Raw genomic sequence first — 20963 nt, forward strand, 5'->3', positions numbered from 1 at the left:
AACCCTCTTTAAACACAAAAGGTGCTGCATGAAGCGTTACACCTGTTTTGCCTGGAAAAACGTATCAGCTTCTGAACAGATGCTTTCCTTGAATCCATTCACATGGCCTTCATGAATAAATCTCTGTCTTGACTCAGTTCACTTAAACTAATTTATATATATTAATATACAGTCTTTGACAATTTAGCATTCATATTAGAAAAGAGAGCATCATTTGTAAGGAAATGTAGTTTATATTTCCTGTGATATTTGAGCAACTTGTCAAGTCAGTGGGTGTGAGTTTCCTTAACTTTTTTTTTTTTTTTTAAATAACGTTTGAATGCTTATAAAGATGAATAAAATGTAATAAATAAAAACTGTGACAATTCGCTAGCTAGCATATACAATATCGTTCAAAGGTCTGGGGTCAGTAAGATTTTTAAAAGTTTTTGAAAGAAGTCTCTTATGCTCACCAAGCTGCCTTTATTTGATCATAAATAAAGTAAAAAAAACTAACAAACAAATATATATAGTAATATTGTGAAGTAATTTCTATTTTCATAAATTTGAAAATGTCATTTATTCCTGTGGTTGCAAAGCTGAATTTTCATCAGCCATTACTCCAGTCTTCAGTGTCACACGATCCTTCAGAAATCATTCTAATATGCTGATCTGGGGCCGTATTTCACAAAACATCTTAAGGCTAAAAGTAGCTCCTAAATCGCCGATTTAGGAGAAACTCTTAAAAATAATGGGCACGTCAGTCTTAATTTTAGGAGTCCTAGATTTTTGCTCAAAGATTATTTCACAAAGCATTTTAGCGCTAAAACTAGCTCCTAAATCTGTGAAACGCTAAGAGTATAGAGGACTCCTAGTCACTAAGACCAAATCACAGACAGTCCTAATCCACCCAAAGACACTGTACACCATTGAGGCAATAGCGATAGAGCCTTAGGTGCTGGACTTTTTCTTCATAAATGCAATACATTTTGATTTATAGATTTGAATCTACGATGAGGCACCAAAAATAAATCTTTAACAAATAAATAAATATTGTCCGATTACCTGTGGCAGTGGTTTTCATGAGTTCACACTTACAAATGATTGAATAGAGTAATAAAATATATAATAAGCATTGTATTGTCCAAGGGGATCGAGGGCTCCGAGCTTGGAATCCAAACCCAAAGTTCTCCCCATATCCCCAGCCGAGAGTGGAGGGATGCAGAAAACTGTCAAAAGTTACTATAGGCGAGTCGACTCTCGTCTGTGTATTTATTCCTCTTCTCGTGCTGATTAGAAAGACCGTTTGAATGTGTTCCTCCCAAACTTTGTTTATAAAACATAATTTGTCGCTTGAATTCTGCATTCTCTTGAGATGCAGACATCCAAGAGGCGGACAATTAACTGTATATACTAGTTTAATTAGTGACACTTAGCCTACATTTTTAAAACCTTTATTTGAATATGGAAACATGACACCTCATTCTACAATATTTCTATGATTCAATCGCTGACTCCTCCCCCATCAGCCAATCACTGTGTGTATTTGTATGAAATATAATTTTTGTAACATCATTAATGTCTTTACTGTCACTTATGATCAATGTAGTGCATCCTTGCTAAATAAAACTATTAATTTCTTAAAAAAACTTACTGAACCCATTTTTTAACTGTAATTATTTTTTTCCCCCTCATAGTCACTGTGAACAATCTTACATTTAAAGCTGCAGTCCGTAAGTTTTGCCTCTTTGTTGCGATCTCTGTTTGAAACATGCAATTGAAGTTATATGCAGAATTATCATCTGTATGTGCGTTGTGCATTGGCATGGCTCCTCAGCGCATATGAATCTAATGTTTGGTGTCAGTCACCACATCGGTGTGAATACTGTACTTTGGAATCACAGATTCTACGCCTTTGAAGTATGACCAAAATAAGAATTTTCACCGGAAAATGTCATCTGAACAAGTAAGTAACATGTCTGCCACTTTTGTTCTGACCAACTGAGGAAAAAAAGCATTAGGCCTACAATAAATCGAGCTGCCAATGGTGATTAAATCTAACGATCGCTTAGCTCGGATAACGTCAAACCGTGCAAATTATTATTATGGTTATACTTTGTTCTCAAATTGTTAATGTTAACAACATCAGCATTGTGTGACTATGTGTACTTAGTGTGTATTTGCGTTACCTGTAGATTTCAAGTTTGAATGAGGTCAGCACAGTAAATGGTAAGTTCTCAGGGAAACAAGGTTAGCAGCAGGACTGACCTATGCCCGTATCCTTGCTTTTTATGGGTCAGAAATTCAGCAAAAGGATACAGCACCTTTGAACCCACTGAGCACACCTCAGACTTTATATGCTGTGTATTTATATACTTTGTATGACAAACGTAAAAGTAACTGGCTTGATGGTTCATCTTTCATTGTCAGACTGGTGATGGTCATGGTGATAACATGAAAAATGTGCCATGATTTAGTGGAAGATTGCTGCCATCTACTGAAAAACAAACACTTTTTAAAAATTAAAATAGCATGAAATATCAACTACAGAGATGAGATGGCTGTAGAGGATTACTCAATTGCTCATTTGCCATTTCCACGTTTTTCATTAGATGTTTAGACATTCTAAAATCAATTATTATATCAATAAAAAAATTACTGTTTTAAAGATACTTTTTTTACTTAAGTAAAAAAAAAAAAAAAAAAGTGCAATTATGTCACAATATTATGTCAAACCTGAACATGGATTTATGTGTGTTAAATATGACAACACTTCTTGTTCATTTCTGCGTGTGTTCTGCATCTTCATTAGTGTTTCCCGAAGATAAACGGAAGTCCTACGGGTTTGGAACGACATGGTGTGAGTAATTAAAGACAGAATTTTCATTCATTTACAAAATATTAATCTCTAACATGCATTCACGCAACGTCTGCTGCTCTCGTGTCAACGCATGTATGCATCGTGGTGCTCTCGTGAACACACGTTGGAGATTTGATGTAGTAGGCGTACATCAAGTTTTTTAATATTATGAAGATCCGTATAGTTGAAGAATGGCAAAGATTCAGCCAATCATCACCTCCAGAAAGATCAAGATAATATAAAATTACCCTTAAGTATACTGTCAGAAGATGTTTGGTCGAAGTAAAAAGTCCCCGTAAAGCTCCATTTTTGAAAAAAATTGCATGTACAGAATCGGTTAAAACTGGCCAAGGGACACATTGATTGGCCCAAAGAGAAATGGCATAATTCTGTGGACTGATGAGGATAAAATTGTTCTTTTTGGGACTAGTGGTAATTGACAGTACATCAGGTGACCCCGGGGTACTGAATTCAAGCCACAGTACTGTGAAGACAGTGAAGCATTTTGCCGCAAAAAAAATCATGGATTGGCTGTTTTTCATACTACGCTGTTGGGCCTATTTACCGTATACCAGGGATCATGGATCAGTTTGAATACATCAAAATACCTGAAGAGATTATGTTGCCCTATGCCGAAAATGAAATGACCCTGAAGTGGGTGTTTCAACAAGACAGTGACCCCAAACACATGGGTAAGTGAGCAATTTTGAGGCTATTGAGGTAATTAAATGTAAAATCAGTAAAGATTGGCCACCGGACCGCGCATATATAGGCGTGAAACCTTTAACACTATATTGGCATGTGTTTCAGCTTCATTGTCCAACCCCTGTGTATATACATCAATCAGGCATAACATTATGACCATTATGACCACCTTCCTAATATTGTGTTGGTCCCCATTTTGCTGCCAAAACAGCCCTGACCCATTGAGGCATGGACTCCACTAGACCGCTGAAGGTGTGCTGTGGTATCTGGCACCAAGATGTTTGCAGCAGATACTTTAAGTCCTGTAAGTTGCGAGGTGGGGCCTCCATGGATCGGACTTGTTTGTTCAGCACATCCCACAGATGCTCGAATGGATTGAGATCTGGGGAATTTGGAGGCCAAGTCAATACCTCAACCGTTCCTGAACCATTTTTGCTTTGTGGCAGGGCGCATTATCCTGCTGAAAGAGGCCACAGCCACCAGGGAATACCGTTTCCATGAAAGGGTGTACATGCTCTGCAACAATGCTTAGGTACGTGTCAAAGTAACATCCACATGGATGGCAGGACCCAAGGTTTCCCAGCAGAACATTGCCCAATGCATCACACTGCTTCCGCCGGCTTGCCTTCTTCCCATAGTGCATCCTGGTGCCATGTGTTCCCCAGGTAAGCGATGCACACGCACCGGGCCATCCACGTGATGTAAAAGAAAACGTGATTCATCAGACCTTCTTCCTTTGCTCTGTGGTCCAGTTCTGGTGCTCACTGTTGGCTCTTTTGGCAGTGGACAGGGGTCAGCATGGGCACCCTGACTGGTCTGCGGCTATGCAGCCACATACACAACAAACTGCGATGCACTGTGTATTCTGACACCTTTCTATCAAAACCAGCATTAACTTCTTGAGCAATTTGAGCTACAGTAGCTCGTTTGTTGGATCGGACCACACGGGCCAGCCTTCGCTCCCCATGTGCATCAATGAGCCTTGGCCGCCCATGACCCTGTCGCCGGTTCACCACTGTTCATCACTGCAGACTGGGAACACCCCACAAGAGCTGCAGCTTTGGAGGTGCTCTGACCGATTCATCTAGCCATCACAATTTGGCCCTTGTCAGACTCACTCAAATCCTTATGCTTGCCCATTTTTCCTGCTTCTAAACATTAACTTTTAGGACAAAATGTTCACTTGCTGCCTAATATATCCCACCCATTAACAGGTGCCGTGATGAAGAGATAATCAGTGTTATTCACTTCACTTGTCAGTGTTCATAATGTTATGCCTGATCGGTGTATATGTCTCAAACTCAGGATTAGGAAGCCCTAAAGAAAACTCATCATCCTGCATGGAGATGCTTTAATCTCATTTAGATGACAGGTTAACAATGAAGTCTGTCAAAGAGAGTATAACAGGGAGATCATATCTGATTGTCATGCTGTTGTTGCATCACCCCACTGCTGATCAGGTCAAGATCATGTGCTGATCAGGTTAAGGTTATCTCATGGTTTCTGTAACATTAATGTTGTATATTGGCATGCCATTGTAATTTAATCTGTTTTCAGAATGTTGAAATTCAGAATATTATCATTTTAAAAGCTTTGAACTTATAAACATTATATTTGTGTCTGTAGGAAAGTATTAGTTCTTCCTATTCCTGTGTATAAATAGATCTTTATTAGTTTTTACAAAGAATAAATTAATATTCAAACAAATGTATGAATACATGTCTCTCTTCAGATGGCAGAAATGGCTGGTATTAAAGACTGCCATTACACTGCCAATATGATACACATAAAATGAAACAAAATTCATATTTCATCTTTATCAAGAGGAATAAATGAAGCAGTTAAGCATTTAATGTGTCAACTCTGAACAGGAGCACGCTGTGTTGCTTTGGCTCTGTACAAGGTCCAGTTTGCTTTAGATTTAGCCCATCCCATCCTGTCATGTGTTTATAAGACGGTCTTGTATTGTTAGAATCTCAGTGTCTGTCTGTTCTGTTTAGTGTTTCATATATTATTAAGATTAAGAAACTTAACAGCCAAAGTCATGTCTAAACCTGTACAGGATCCAGTTTATAAAGTGCCAGGTAAGTGTTTCTGTGCTCTACTAGTCGTATCTCAGTGTTATGTAATCATCATCTCTCAGGCCTTTATTTAATGTTTTGCTACATGGATGAGCATAGTATTTTGTCAAGCCATAGCATCTGTTGTTAGAAATTACACTAATATAGATAAGCAAATTTGAGCTGATGATTTACACCATCTGTTGTCTGATTTATGATTAGAGATCAGTGAACATCAACAATCATGTGCATTGTCCGTAGGATAGGCTAGCTAAGGATCTTCTTGTTCCTTTTGCCATTTGGTCAAAAGAGACTGGTGCATAATTTCATTGATTGTGCCAAACCAGTATTCATTGAAGATGTTTTTTGTTAGACAGGGCTCTAAAACTGAACTATGCCTTCAAGTCTATCAAATGCTATAATTTGAAAGCTAGAGAGGTTCTAAATTAGGTATATATCAACATGATTGGTGGTTCATGGTTAGGGAATAGTTTGCCACTTATTTACTTTCTCTATTTTGATGCATTTCATTTAGTTTGATTAAAATAAGATACCATGAGTGAGTTCCTCATTAACTCTGATGTCCTCCAGAACTCTGTACAGTCTAATTATCCATCACATTGTCAGTGTCACAGCTCTCATGATTTGTTATGGTGTGATTTCTTCTCAGCTAACAAAAAACGGCCATCTGCCAGTGGTCTGGAGTTCATTGGTCCTCTTGTGAGCTCTGTGGAGGAGACCCCAGACCCCCTCAGTACAGTTATTAAGGGTGAAATTCCCTCCTGGATCACTGGAAGCTTCCTTAGGAATGGACCTGGCAAATTTGAGTTTGGTGAAAGCAAGTAAGAGGGCAAAATATGGCTATAATCACAGCAAGATCCATTTATTTTTATCTGGTTGTTTTCTTTGCTTATTTGGCTTCATCTGTTCCTCCTCAGATTCATCCACTGGTTTGACGGCATGGCCTTGATGCATCGTTTCCAAATTAAAGATGGTCAGGTGACCTACAGCAGCCGTTTTTTGCGCAGTGACTCTTATGTGCAGAATGCAGAGAATAACCGAATTGTGGTGTCTGAATTTGGCACCCTGGCAACACCTGACCCATGCAAGAACATCTTTGCCCGGTTCTTTTCACGTTTTCAGATTCCAAGTAAGCATCAATTAGAAGTGAAAGTGAAATGCGTACCTGATCATGAATTTAGACAGAATGCTCTTACTGAATCAGGCCTATCTATAGAGATTAGATCAAAATGCACAAGTACAGTACTTGTCAAAGTTAATGCAATTACTACAAAACATTAATCTGAATACATTCTAATCATCAGTTGTGTTTGATTAACAGAGGCAACTGATAATGCAGGAGTGAGCTTTGTTAAGTACAAAGGAGATTTTTACGTAAGCACAGAGACCAACTTCATGCGCAGAATCGACCCTGTGAGCCTGGAAACCAAAGAAAAGGTATAAATATATAAAACAGTGTTTCATAGATACAGAAATAAAATGATATAACAAAGACAGTGTTTTCCTAAAATGAACAGTTATCTCTATGTGATTTTGGTTTTGAAAGGTGGATTGGACAAAATATATTGCAATTAATGCAGCAACAGCTCATCCACATTATGACCGTGAAGGAGCGACTTACAACTTGGGAAATTCATATGGCCGAAAAGGTGGGATGCCTGATTTTTGCTTTTTAATGAACTAAACTCAAACAGCTTCTTTTTGGTAATGTTTTCAAACCAAACAGAATTGCAAACATAAATTATGTTTTATTAACAAAGTTCGGGAGGAGCATGTGCATATAATTCACCCATTAAGCATGAGAAGAGGCCTACTTACCTCTGTCCCACCACAGTTTACCAGCATCCCTCCACCACCCCGACTCTTCACTCTTAACTCATTCCTGTTCCAACCAAGGATGGGGGGAGTACTCTGGGTTCAGGCCAAAATCTGAGTTCGGGGCCCTCCCCTTGAACAGCAAGCCAAATATGCATACTCTGTAAGTTTGTTCTCGTGAATGACTATTTCAAACCGAAAGACTTCACCCAACTGCTATTAGTCAAACACATATTTCCACCCCCAAACACATGTGCCAATATTTTGAAAGCACCACAGAGCCACACCTTTTGGGGAAATCAATATGGAAATGGATTACTTATATATATTTTTTTTTTACATTATTCTGGGATATAAGAAAATATTTTAACAACAACAAAAATGCACGTCACCTTCTATTTTGTTTCCCAAAGGCTTCTTCTACCATATCCTCAAAGTCCCACCAGGTGAAGGGCCGAACGATGTTGCTGATCTGTCTGATGCTGAGATTCTTTGCTCTATTCCTGCTTCTGACCCTAGGAAGCCATCATACTACCACAGTTTTGGTAAATTTGCCTGCCATATTTGCATTTTTAGATCATCATTAGATCTGTCTTTCTGCTTCTTTATCCATCTGTAATTATTTTGCATCTATTTACATTGAATTGCACAGGGTTGGAAATTTGGGCCGCACTTTTGTTCATGTAGATTGTCCAGTATATTATATTATCCACCAACAAGCAGATTGAAAATAATGCATTTTTTTCTGTTTTCTATGTTTGTTCTTTTATTTTATACCTTACCGTTTGCAGTCATGTCGGAGAATTACATAGTCTTCATTGAGCAGCCGATCAAGCTAGACCTGCTGAAATTCATGCTGTACAGAGTTGCTGGAAAGAGCTTTCATAATGTCATGTCCTGGAATCCAGATCTAGAAACCATCTTCCATGTGGCAGACAGACGCACTGGCCAGGTACAGCAGAGTCTATCACAACATCATACTGACCTCTATTGTGGGCACTCTGTATTTCTGTCGCTTCACCTCTGATATCCATGTTTTCATCCCTGCAGCTCATCAAGACAAAATACTACAGCAGTGCCATGTTCACCCTGCACCAGATTAATGCATATGAGGATAATGGATATTTGATTATGGACATGTGCTGTGGAGATGATGGTAGTGTGATTGGCGACTTCACGATGGAGAACCTTCGTCGGGCATCTGGGGAAGAACTTGACGAGGTAATACCTTCACAATCCAGTGCATGACAAACATAAACAATGTTGACCTCTTTTTCAGCTTAATAAGAAAGTAAATTTAATGCAACGTGTATCTATTGGCTTTTCCAGTTCTTCAATTCATTGTGTACAAACTTACCACGGAGATATGTACTGCCTCTGGATGTAAAGGATGAGGAGCCCAATGACCTAAACCTCATCAATTTGCCATACACCACTGCCACTGCTGTGAAGACTATATCTGGGGTACGTGAACAAGAGGTGGTAAGAGAGAGGGGGACTGGAAAAAATAATATTAATGGATATCAATAAAAGTCATTTCTCTTTGGTAATAATAGGTGTTCCTCACCCATGAAGAGCTCTACAATGATGACCTGTTGCAGTATGGTGGTCTTGAGTTTCCACAGATAAACTACACACACTACAATGCTCGTCCTTATCGTTACTTCTACGCCTGTGGCTTTGGACACCTGTTTGGTGACTCTCTGCTTAAGATGGATCTAGAAGGAAAGAAGCTAAAGGTACCACCATAAATTAAAATACTTTTTTACTGTTTTTTTTTTTTTTAGATCATATGAGATCAGTTTGAGAGTTCACTTCAATTGAGAATATAATGTTTGATCTGTTTTGTTGTATGTAGGTGTGGCGCCATGCTGGTTTGTTCCCATCAGAACCAGTGTTTGTTCCAGCACCTGATGCTAAGGATGAGGACGATGGTGTGGTCATGTCTGTGGTCATTACACCAAGAGAGGTGAGATTCATGGTGTCACCATACCCTTGTTATCTAGCTCCATTGGCTTATGACATATTAATATTAATATTTTAGCATTTAGTTTCCTTTTGACAAATGCTGGGACCTCATTTATAAAACATGTATATGCACAGATTTGATCTTAGAGAGTGTGTATGCTAAAATCTACGGCAACATTCAGATTTATAAAAACGTTCTTTGACCATTTAGCTACCCACAATTTCAAGAATATTTGCGATTTATAGATATGGAAGAGAGGCATACACACATTTGTGTGTGTGTGTTTGTGTGTGTGTGTGTGTGTGTGTGTGTGTGTGTGTGTGTGTGTGTGTGTGTGTACGTTTGTTTTCTCTGTACGCACACTTGAGAAATGATCTTAGATCAAATGTAGAACAATTTCTAGGCAATATTTTATAAACGAGACCCCTAGAGAGCAAAGGGCTGAAATCTGTTGAAGAATTTTAGTCTTATATTATATAATAAGTCATATATAAGTGATAAAAGTTCAAAGAATTCAGATGTGAAAGGTGTGATAATGTCGTATAAATTTGTTTAGAAAAAGAGCAGTTTCCTCCTTGTCCTTGATGCTAAGACCTTCACAGAGCTTGGACGAGCAGAAGTTCCAGTGGACATCCCATATGGCACTCATGGACTCTTCAATGAGATGAGCTAAAATAGAAAATCACCAGCTCAAATCAACTCATAAGAGTAAAACCATCCAAAAAACGATTCTGCATATTTTTTGAAAGGGTAATTTCACCCTTTTTGATTATTTCCACCTTTGCATCAGGCAGAATAAATACATTTGTGAAATTTGTGCGACCCTTACCTGCAAATATTTATACAGTATAATGAGTCAACCATGTCATCTTTCTAAATGTTGTACAAGATTAAAAGGCTTATATTATCTGTTTATTGTGTTTATATTATGTGTTTTGGTAAAAACATTCTTTTTACTCATATTTTGAATATGGGTTACTGACATTAAATATGTTTGAGAAGCTGACATGTCTGGTTTTTGACACTATATTTTCAATATTTCAAGCATTTTGCTTTTATGCATGCATTTCTAAGATCTCATTAACTGAGAGATTACATGGAATATTTGTACTCTAAAAATTCATTTATTTTGCTGGACCATTAAACCAGTGAAGTCATGAATATGTTTTTAAAATTAACCTAAAAGAAGTGGTAACCAGTTACAAGTTAAAGTTATACACTTTGCATTCAATAAAATTTTAATATTGACAGGAAAAAAGCTCATTGACATTTTATTCATCAAATACCCTTATCCTATATACAGTAGAATTTTCCTATATATCCCTGGTATATTAAAATATCGACATAAAGTGCTACAGACAGACATTGGTGTAATATATTACAGAAAGATACCATTTTAAGAAAACAAAATAATATAATAATATTTAATTAACAGAACGCTGAAAACTGAAGAGAAAATAAATACGGTGTACAATCATGATCCAAATAGCTTCATTATCTTCTACTTATTTGGTGTATTTCGACGTTAAACTAGTGCAACACAAGTGATCTCCAAATCACTAGGGAGCGCTCGTGCTACACGGAAGTGTTGATTTCAACTTCAACTGTATGTCACCCTTTCACTCTTGATCATTTTACAAACAGGGAAAGGAGAAATAGGAATTGTTTACTTTCTACAGACAACTCAGACGACTGTTTGCTCATACAAAATTGCAGAATTTGTCAAACCTGTAAAAATACACGTTGTTGCTGGAGCGAGGAAAGTATTTAGACGTTTAGATTAAAGGTCTGTCTTGTTGAAATACTGTACTTCATTTGTAAGTGACATTACATTTTCAGTGATTTCTCGTTACTACATCTTCAATAATACATTTATGGACCATTCAACCTTATGGACTTGTGTTAAGACTCAAAATTAAGGTAACGTTAATGTCTTTGCAAAGAATCACAAAACGGATCTTCAAACTGTTGGTAAGTACTATTTTTTAGTAAATTTAATTTAGTATTATTTAACACTGATATTGTCAGTGTATAAGTCAGTGTATTATTTTAAATAATATTTTTCTGTAATATTTATGAGTAATAAACTCTTTAAAAAAAAAACACAGATCTTTACAGGTGAGGTGTGGCTCCGTGAGGCCATAGTGCTTCATGTCATGAGTAATGCATTTATTGTCTTTATCTATGTCAGTAATTGTCAGGGTCAAATATGCCCTTGTTCCGACAACTCGAACCCACACCGGAGAGGGGAGGTCAGAAGAAGAAAAAGCGCAAGAATGAATGGACTGAGGATGAGGACAAACCTTCCACACTGATTGGCCTTTGTCTTCAAAGCCTAGCCGAGAACATGAAGGAGATGTGGGTGAAAGATTATGCCCAAAAATACATGGACCAGTATTTCTTCAGATACGTCATTGGTCCTTTCAGCTCATTACGTGAGTATTGCAAAGTAGATGCGTAGATATGAGTGAGTCTTTATTAAAGTATTTATCTTATCTGTGTGTTTCTCTTTCAGCCTGTGAGTTGTTGGAAGAGCTGTTGTGCATCCTGTCCTCACGTAATTTGTTGACACGTGCGGCCCTGCACCTCCTTCTCCTCCCGCAGCTGAGCTGTCTGTCCCTCGCCTCTGCATGCAGCCTTGTCAATGCCAACCTCTGCTCCCTTATCCAGATACGCTGCCAGGTTAAACACACACTCACACCCCTTCTAACTTTAGTATATTTCATATTTGCACAAAGTTTGCTCAGACATACAGATGTGCTTGTAAGGCTTCGGTGAACTTAATTTAAAGTCACTCTTATCAGACAGCAAACACCAAGATACGCCAATTAGATCTGAATTTCCATCAGTGAATAACAGTGTCTGCAAAGCAGCAGTGTTTTAAGTTTTAGGTAAGCTTTGGTAAATAATATACTGTTATTGTTATACATCTTGTTTTCAGTCGGTTGCGCACAAAATCACAGTCATGCAGTGTAAGCCATAACTAATTTGTTAAATATGTTCAAGGCAGATAAAAAATTCAGTATGCAAATATTAAAATAACATCATCACTGTTGGTTAAATTTTGAATGCTGAACAATATTTTATATGTAAGTGGGATATTTTTCAAATTTAATGTTAAAGTTTAAAAATGATTAGTAAATATTTAAATATATACATGTGTGTATATATATATATATATATATATATGTATGTGTGTATATATACATATATATATATATATATATATATATATATATATATATATATATATATATATATATGTATGTATGTGTGTATATATATATATATATATATATATATATAACTTCAAAGGTTTGGGTTGGTAAGATTTTTTTGAGAGAAGTCTCTTATGCTCACCAAAGTTGCATTTGATCAAACATACAGTAAAACAGTAATATTGTGAAATATTACAGTTTAAAATATTACTCCAGATCCTTCAGAAATAATTCTAATATGCTGATTTGGTGCTCAAGGAACATTTCTTATTATTATTAATATTGAAAACGGTTGCGATGCTTAATATTTTATTCATTGATTCTTTGATGAATAGAAAGTTTAAAAGAACAATATTTATTTAAAAAGGAATTTTTTTGTAACAGTGTAAAAGTCTTTACTGTCACATTTTCAATCAATCTAATGCATCCTTGCTTAATAAAAAATTCGTACTAACCCCAAACTTTTTAATGACAGTGCATATATTGTAATTTACATAATAAAATAGAACAAACCCTTTTCTTATTTATGTTTAGGGAATGTTAGTAAAATGCTGCCTTGCAAACAAATTGGGAATGTTGTTAGTCTTGCCTGTTAGTCTTGACATACAAAGCTCTTGCAATTCTTATGTTCACTCACTTGTCTCGGTCTTGCACAGAATCTTCAGTCTCTGGATCTTAGTGGCGCACAGAATATATCTGCATCAGTGCTGTGTGAGCTACTGGGCAGCCAACGTCATCTCCGTTCCCTCTCCTTGGCTGGAACTCTGTGTGATCAGAGAGTGATATCAGTGGTTTGCCGCCAGTGCCCCAAGCTGAAACACCTGGATGTGTCACGGTGCCTTCACCTCACCCCTGCAGGCCTACTGCCTCTGGCCTACCAAGAACCCCTTGTCAAGAATTCAAACGCCTTCAGCAGTCTGCTTGCTTTGGATATCGGTTTAACAGAAAATGAGAGAGATGCAGTAGCTGCAGTTGCATTCCTCCTGCTTAGCTTGCCCGGTCTTCAGAGGTTGGCAGTGGAGGGACTGGGACAGGCTTGTGTTCTCATACAGAATAAACAGTTTGAGGTGACAGAGGAGTTCACTAGTAGAGAAGGTGTGCCATGCCTTAAAGACATGTGGGCGAAGCGGACACAGGAAGACCGCTTGAAAGACAGCAGTTTACTGAGCGCAGATGGAGGTTTTACTTTGGAAGGAAAAATAGATAAATGGTTATCATTAGAGGAGGCTAGTGATACTACAGGGATAAAGGAATTGACAGAGACTTCAGGAGAGGGTTATGGAAAAGATGGATGTAGAATTAGGGATTGTAAAGGAAGGGATAGTGTGACAACATCTCTTAAGGATGTACAAGGACTGTCTCTGAATACTTTGGAGGCAGTAGGGAAGATCTGCCCTGACCTGCATGTCCTGTCTTTGGACTGTCTCCAGAGTAATGCTCATGGTAATGCTGACCACTTCGAACAGGCAACAATTTTAGCCAGAGGACTTAGTAGGTTTTCTGGACAGCTACACTCTCTTTCTCTACAGTTTGCTGGTCTTCTGTCTGATGTGGTTCCTGCCCTGAGAGCCGCAGGCTCACACATGCTCTCGCTCACCTTGGAAGGGATCAGAGCTGATGGACATACTCCGCTTCTGGAGCTCATTCATGCCTGTCCTAGACTCACCTCTCTCACTGTTCATTTAGACCCACCCAGCACTAATTTTGATGGAGATGATGATGATGATGATGATGATGATGCTGAGGAAGAGGGTGAAGACGAAGGCCTTCTTTCTAATCTGCCATGCCTTCCACACCTTCGCTCTTTAACACTAAAGTAAGTCATATATTTTCATTCTTGCTAAACTTCATGCGGATGCTCTTTTCCCATTAAAATCAAATCCGCTATATACGTGTTCTTTTTTTCCTAACAGTTTTTCATTGGATGAACGACAAATAAAGCCTGCATTGTGCTGGAGGTCTCTGAAGGGAGTGCTGTGGGCACTACTTAGGGGTGCGTCACTCCTTCAGAAGCTCTCGCTAATCGCTGTTCCCTGTCGACTGGACCCTGTATTTAAACTTGTCCTGAATCATCCGGCCAAACCCCTCGGGGCCCTAGACAGTCCCCCACTACACTGCCTTAGATCTGTTAGTCTGAACCGCTCAGATATCACTATGGAGACTGTAGTACATATTGTAAACGCTTGCAGGCGCTTGTCCCATTTGGATTTAAGTGGCTGTTGGGCAATGACTTTGAGCAATATCACAAAGTTACAATGCAAAACCAAAAGGAGGCGCCATACACTGCAAATAACATGGACATGAGCTGGGGAAAGAAAAGGCCATGCTGAGATTGAAAAATAGTATGTGATTTTTGTTATGTTCATTTCATTTAGTCTTTTACAGGCACCTTCCTTTTTTTGCACACTGGCCTTGCCAAAAAAAAAAACAAAAAAATTATTCTATGAAACTGATATATTCTAGAAAATACATTTATGAATATAATATGCATTTAATCCAGTTATACATTATACATAATGAACATCACGGATAATGAACATCACGGATAAAATAGTTTGATACCATTACATAAAATTACCATGCACTGTTCATTATTAGATTTATCAATTGTCCTGTCCATTTTCTATCCATATAGGCCCATTTTTATGGTCTTTGAGATTTAAAATTGTTTACCACAATCTGTATTTGTGGACCTGTTTTTTTTTTTTTTTTTTTAAAAAACACTTTAAAAAAAGATGAACCAGACTATTCATTACATGCTTTGTCTGTTCTGTTCTTATGTAATAAATAATAATAAAATATTATTGAGCAAAAATGAACGTGTACCAATAAAATATTGTAACGTTACTCTTTTAATTTATGTTGTGTTTATATTTATCCAGTGCAAATATATAATTGTAGCCTACCTAGAAATTTGATCTAGGATGCACATAAACGCTGCTTTCAGTCTGCACTCGTTTTCATGGGCTACTTTTAAACACGTGGCCGGAGGACCGACGCCTTCACAATAAGAGAATAAGCTCATTGGACAATTTACTAGCGCCAACGTAGTCCTACAGCAAATCAGTTTACGAGCGTCACGTAACGTCGTTCATATTTATGAGCCAGCGTTCTACGTGCTTATTCGTAAATTTGTTGGCGGGAAGACAAGACAGCGCTTACTAGCTAAAGTTTGACTTGTTATTTACTTTCAGCACAGTAATGTCTCGAATACTCAACTGTATTGTAGCAGTTTGTCCAGACATGGGAATAGGTAGAAAAGGAAATCTACCATGGCATCCAATAAGACTAAGGTGAGCGATAAAGCACTTGTTTTTGTTGCTAACTCTCTAGCTAGTGTTCTGGTATATTGGTATAATAATATTCTATGTAAAAAAAAGTTTTGGTTGTTTTCCAGGGGCCTGTGTTATGAGTTTTGTATTTTGCAACAGCTATAAGTTGTAACACGTTTGCAGTGATCTATATAAATCGATGGCATGACAGTTTTTCAGAATGATTATTCACACATTAATATGAATGGTATAATAGAATGGTAAAAGAAAGAATATTATAGCTATATGAAATCGAACATTTTATGATTTTTACAGGTCTTAAGTTAGAGCTTGACCTTTGTCCTGCAGAAGAAAACAAACACATGGCATATTCCTAACCTTTAACACAAAACAAGCCTCAAAATATATCAACCATTAGCTTTGATTCTTCTTTCTTATATTTTTAGTAATGAATTCAAGCACTTTCAGAAGATGACCATGACCCCTTCAGTTGAGGGTAATAATATACTGTCATATTTGTCATGCCTCTTACATTGTCTTATTTGTTGTCATATTTTATTTGTTAGTTAAGAAATTAGAAACACTTTATTGTTTATTTTGCATTCACTCTGTGTCGTTTGACAGGTAAAAAGAATGTGGTCATCATGGGCAGAAAGACATGGTTCTCTATTCCTGCACAAAACAGACCCCTAAAGAACAGGATCAACATAGTTCTCAGCAGAGAGCTCAAGTAATCTAAATGTTTGCACTTTATTTCACCTTACAGTAGACCGCTATGCCACATATTCATTTTTGTTTTCCTATTTTTTTATCACTCACTGCACAGGACAGCCCCAGAGGGAGCTCACTACCTTGCTTCAGACTTGAGTTCAGCTCTCCATCTGTTAGACAGCTCTGAGCTTGAAAAACAAGTGGACCAAGTTTGGATAATTGGCGGCAGCGCTCTGTACAAGGTTGGTAAAATGACACAATTCAGCATCTCTATTGAGAAACAGAAAAATTTTAAAGGATAAATAAGCGAAATATGTATCAAATCCCTCCCATTCACCTATTTTTATAAACATTTTGGGATATTGCATAAAACAAATGCTGGATGGAAACGCCAAGATGCACATAAATTCCAAAAAAATGTGCATTAAAAACATTTGCTATCAAGGCAGAAGAATCCCTTCCCTTGATGTGCAGCACTAAACTCGCGTGCCTTTGCCTCAACAGTGGATGTAATTGGATAACTGGACTACCCAGTTTCATTGCACAGCATCTCAAATGTTGGTTTGGTCATTCTGAAATGCCTGAGTCAAAGTTTGTCATCAGAATGATTTGGTTCAATTCCCTCCCAGAAGCATCTTGCTTAATTGCATTCACAAACACCAGATTATTGCATTTCGTCATTTATGATGTATAAAAAAAGAGCCACAGTGGCTTCTCCAGTTGCAGCACATTCCATTTTTATTACAGATATACTAATTTCCCAGGAAGTAACAATTTTGTTCTCTTAAACACACGATGGAAACGCTGTTTTGTTCGTAAATGTTTTATGCTACATTCCAGTTTTGCTCTTAAAGGGTTAGTCTACCCAAAAATAAAAATTATCCCATAATTTACTCACTCTCCAGCCATCCTAGGTGTATATGACTTTTTTTCTTTCAGTCAAACACAATCGGAGTAATATTAAAAAATATCCTGGCTCTTCCAAGCTTTATAATGAGTGAATAGTAACCACAATTTTGAAGTCCAAAAAAGCACATCCATCGTAAAAGTAATCCATACGGCACCAGGGGGTTAATAAAGCCCTTCTGAAGCAAAGCAAGGCATTTTATATATTTTTTTTTTTTTTTTTTTTTTTAAAGAAAAATATCCATATTTATGACTTTATAAACTACAATCACTTGCTTCTGTACACGAGTCGATTTCCGGTGAAAGAGGGAAACTTTGACTTGATCCGTGACGTATTGACAAACGCAGAAGCACAGAGGATAGAGCAAAACAAAACACTGGTCATGAATTAGAAGTCTAAAATGAGAATTTTTAAAGAGAAATGTCGGAGGAGCTTGAGTTTGTTGCCCAGCCCTATTTGTTTGAACCGCGAGAGGCGTCCGCTCTCACCTAAGCTTGCGCTAATCCTACATACGTCGGAACTTGACTCTCTTGTGAACACGTAGATGGACGTTACTGGAAGCTAGTGATTATAGTCCATAAAGTTATAAATATGGTTATTTTTCTTACAAAAATGCATCACTTCTCTTCAGAAGGCCTTTATTAACCCCCTGGAGCCGTATGGATTACTTTTATGTTGGATTGGATATGCTTTTTTGGGCTTCAAAATCGCTGTTACTATTCACTCCCATTATAAAGCTTGAAAGAGCCAGAATATTTTTTTTATATAACTCCCGATTGTGTTTGACTGAAAGCAGAAAGTCATATACACATAGGATGGCTTAAGGGTGAGTAAATTATGGGATAATTTTTGTTTTCTGATGAACTAACTTTTTAAGTTAAATTTGAAAAAAAAAAAACGTTGGGTGGAAACATAGCTACTAACTCTTATTTGCGCAGTAGTTTTACAGTGGTCTTGTGTTACCATTTCACTAATGAACATAAACATGGAAGTATGATGGGATAAATCAGCAAGTACTGCAATATTTTTTTTTAATGTTGAGAGTATAATCATATAATTGTATGGCTTTTAGTCAGTTCCATATGTTTGTATGAGCATTCACCATTGATTTCTTCCTTTCCAAGTACATTAAAATATTTATTTTAATCTAGGTTTTAAAATTTAGGCCTGCCTTTACTTTTCCCATCATGCAACCAATTTCCTCTAATTTCATGAAATTTATTTGTATTTGTTTTATAAAGTAATATGATATTTCCTAATTTGAGGGTTAAATTGTCTGTTTCACCAGTTATACAGTATGTGTGCAACAATATACATTATACACCCACTTATACATCAGTTGTATCTCAGGTATAGCTCAGTTTAGTCCAGATCTCTGTATAATCAGTTGTTATGGAAACTGCCTCAAGGCAAAATGTACAAAAGACTTCCTTCTTTCATACTCCTTCCTCCTCGTTCTGTTAATATCTTGTTCAGTGTAATCATCATGCACTGTTTGTGAATGTTGTGCTGTCTTCTTTAGGAGGTGATGGAACGCTCTGGTCCCAGGCGTCTTTTTGTAACACGGGTCCTCAAGCAGTTTGACTGTGACACATTTATACCCGAAATTAACATGGACAAGTACAAGCTCCTGCCTGAGTGAGTGCTTATACAGTTGTTTGAATGCTTACATTGAGGTCTATAATACATGGAGAGAGGTTAGCACTGCAGTTCATCACAAAGACAGTTGCTCAGCTCAAACATTTTTGGAGCCTATCACCTAAGCCGTAAATGCCATGTGACTAATTGCTCTAGAGCTGCTTTGAAGTCTTTCATTAGCAACTATTCTGTTGGTGTATATGCTGTGACGTCAAAGACAGCAGGCAGGGAAAAATATACAGAACACTACCATTCAGTAAGGGGTCAGTAAGGGTTTTTTTTTTTTTTTTAATCAATGGACATGAATGCTTTTATTTAGCAAGGATGCATTCATTTGATCAAAAGTGACAGTAAAGACTTTTTATATAATTATTTATATTTGAAATCAATGCTATTCTTTGCTTTTGAAAGCTTTTAAGAGCCATACAGGTAAAAAACCTGATACTGGTAAAACACCTAATATAATATAATGAAATAACACAATGTGATTTGTAGGGGTGATATTAAAATTTAAGTGTTAAACTTCAGAAAGGCCATTTGCTAAGGCTAAACCTGCACTGTTTGAAATGCTTTCATTTAAAGTACAACCTTTTATACATATGTTTAGGAGTATTTGTCTGGTTGTATCCTTGAATAAAGTTAATGGATTTATTGGCGCTGGAACAGACAAATGCTGTATTGTGTATCCAGAGAGAATAGTGAGGAGAGCTGCATCAATGAGGAGAAAAAGCTCTCTTATGTAAAAAATGGCATCTAGCATCAAAGGTGGACCGCACCAAATGTCACATCTCTCAGGCACACAGTAAGCATTTAAAGACAAGTTAAATGCACACAGGATGTTGACACAGGTTCATCACTGTCCCTTCATCTGACAAAGAGCAAAATGGATTTTGTTATCGGTGTTCTCATTCATTTGATTATTTTCATCAGTTAATTGGAAGTTAACAAGAATCTGTACCATCCAAGTGGATCAAAGTTGAGTATTTATGAAAGTACAAGTTAGAATCTGTCTGTGAAAAGGCTATGTTGTGCATGTTAAGTAATTGTGTTGTGTCTGTATTATGTTTTGTATGAAAGGTTTTCTTTCCTTATGTTCTTAGTAGCAGTGCATGCTTGTAAAATTAATCCTGACATAACAAGTTGGTAATGTCTTATTCTGTCCTTCTGTTTCTCTTTCTTGTTTCCTTCTGGTCAGATTCCCGGGTGTACCCACTGGCTTACAGGATGAGAATGGTGTTCAGTATGTGTTTGAAGTGTATGATAGTGTCAACCACTAAGAAGATCTTTTAAGTAGGAGACGTGAGCTGGTGGGTAGTGCGAGGGCTCTGACATGTTGCGTGATGCAGTTTTCATGGGAGACTTTATTTTAAATTAGGCTTGTGTAATTTCCTGATCCCATCAACCCTTCTCTCTATCTCTTTATATCTCATCCACTTTCCTTATTAATAAAAATATCAAAAGCCCAATAATATGTTGTGATTCCATGACAATTAAAAGATACTATGTTTTTGATGATTTTCTTTCAAAATTCTATGTGTGGGCTTTTGCAGTTTTATATACAAAGTGGAAAGTAGACAGAAAATCATGGGAAGAAAGAGGGTGGGTAATCTTCCGTTCATTCGTTTTTTGATTTAATATTGAAATCGGAAAAATACTTTTTTTTTTTTCTTCCTGTTCAGGGGTTGAAAATGAATGAACAACTTGAATATTTGATCTCTACATGTGGGCGGGAATAAAACACCCCTTTCCGCTGATTGGTCAACCAAACATTAAACTGTGCCGTCATCAGTTTTTCCGCAGTTATTCAT

At 37.2% G+C, this 20963-nt stretch overlaps 3 protein-coding genes across 5 annotated transcripts; all 3 read left to right on the top strand.

Moving 5' to 3' along the window:
- Positions 1-5475: 5475 nt before the first annotated feature.
- bco2l (beta-carotene 15, 15-dioxygenase 2, like) lies at positions 5476-10415 on the top strand. The gene is made up of 12 exons (XM_051894548.1): positions 5476-5628; positions 6275-6446; positions 6543-6754; positions 6947-7062; positions 7172-7274; positions 7854-7985; positions 8232-8392; positions 8491-8661; positions 8770-8904; positions 8997-9179; positions 9299-9409; positions 9966-10415. Exons 1-12 carry the CDS (start codon positions 5589-5591, stop codon positions 10080-10082), a joined length of 1653 nt encoding a protein of 550 aa, XP_051750508.1. The 5' UTR covers positions 5476-5588; the 3' UTR covers positions 10083-10415.
- A 569-nt stretch (positions 10416-10984) lies between these two features.
- Positions 10985-15339, top strand: si:ch211-214j8.12 (uncharacterized protein LOC100000539 homolog). 3 transcript variants are annotated; one of them, XM_051894545.1, is made up of 6 exons: positions 10985-11168; positions 11268-11380; positions 11601-11844; positions 11925-12091; positions 13284-14443; positions 14541-15339. In XM_051894545.1, the coding sequence occupies exons 3-6, from the start codon at positions 11619-11621 to the stop codon at positions 14929-14931; spliced, it is 1944 nt and encodes a 647-aa protein (XP_051750505.1). In that variant the 5' UTR covers positions 10985-11168; positions 11268-11380; positions 11601-11618; the 3' UTR covers positions 14932-15339. The 3 variants fall into 3 exon arrangements, with proteins under 3 accessions (XP_051750505.1, XP_051750504.1, XP_051750507.1); XM_051894544.1 differs by having other exon boundaries at positions 10985-11380; XM_051894547.1 differs by lacking the exons at positions 10985-11168; positions 11268-11380 and having other exon boundaries at positions 11387-11844.
- A 348-nt stretch (positions 15340-15687) lies between these two features.
- dhfr (dihydrofolate reductase) lies at positions 15688-20624 on the top strand. Its single transcript, XM_051894549.1, has 6 exons — positions 15688-15920; positions 16346-16395; positions 16524-16629; positions 16726-16852; positions 19040-19155; positions 20351-20624. Exons 1-6 carry the CDS (start codon positions 15829-15831, stop codon positions 20430-20432), a joined length of 573 nt encoding a protein of 190 aa, XP_051750509.1. The 5' UTR covers positions 15688-15828; the 3' UTR covers positions 20433-20624.
- Positions 20625-20963: the final 339 nt, after the last annotated feature.

This window comes from Ctenopharyngodon idella, chromosome 5 (assembly GCF_019924925.1).
Source record: "Ctenopharyngodon idella isolate HZGC_01 chromosome 5, HZGC01, whole genome shotgun sequence".
Taxonomy (NCBI): domain Eukaryota; kingdom Metazoa; phylum Chordata; class Actinopteri; order Cypriniformes; family Xenocyprididae; genus Ctenopharyngodon; species Ctenopharyngodon idella.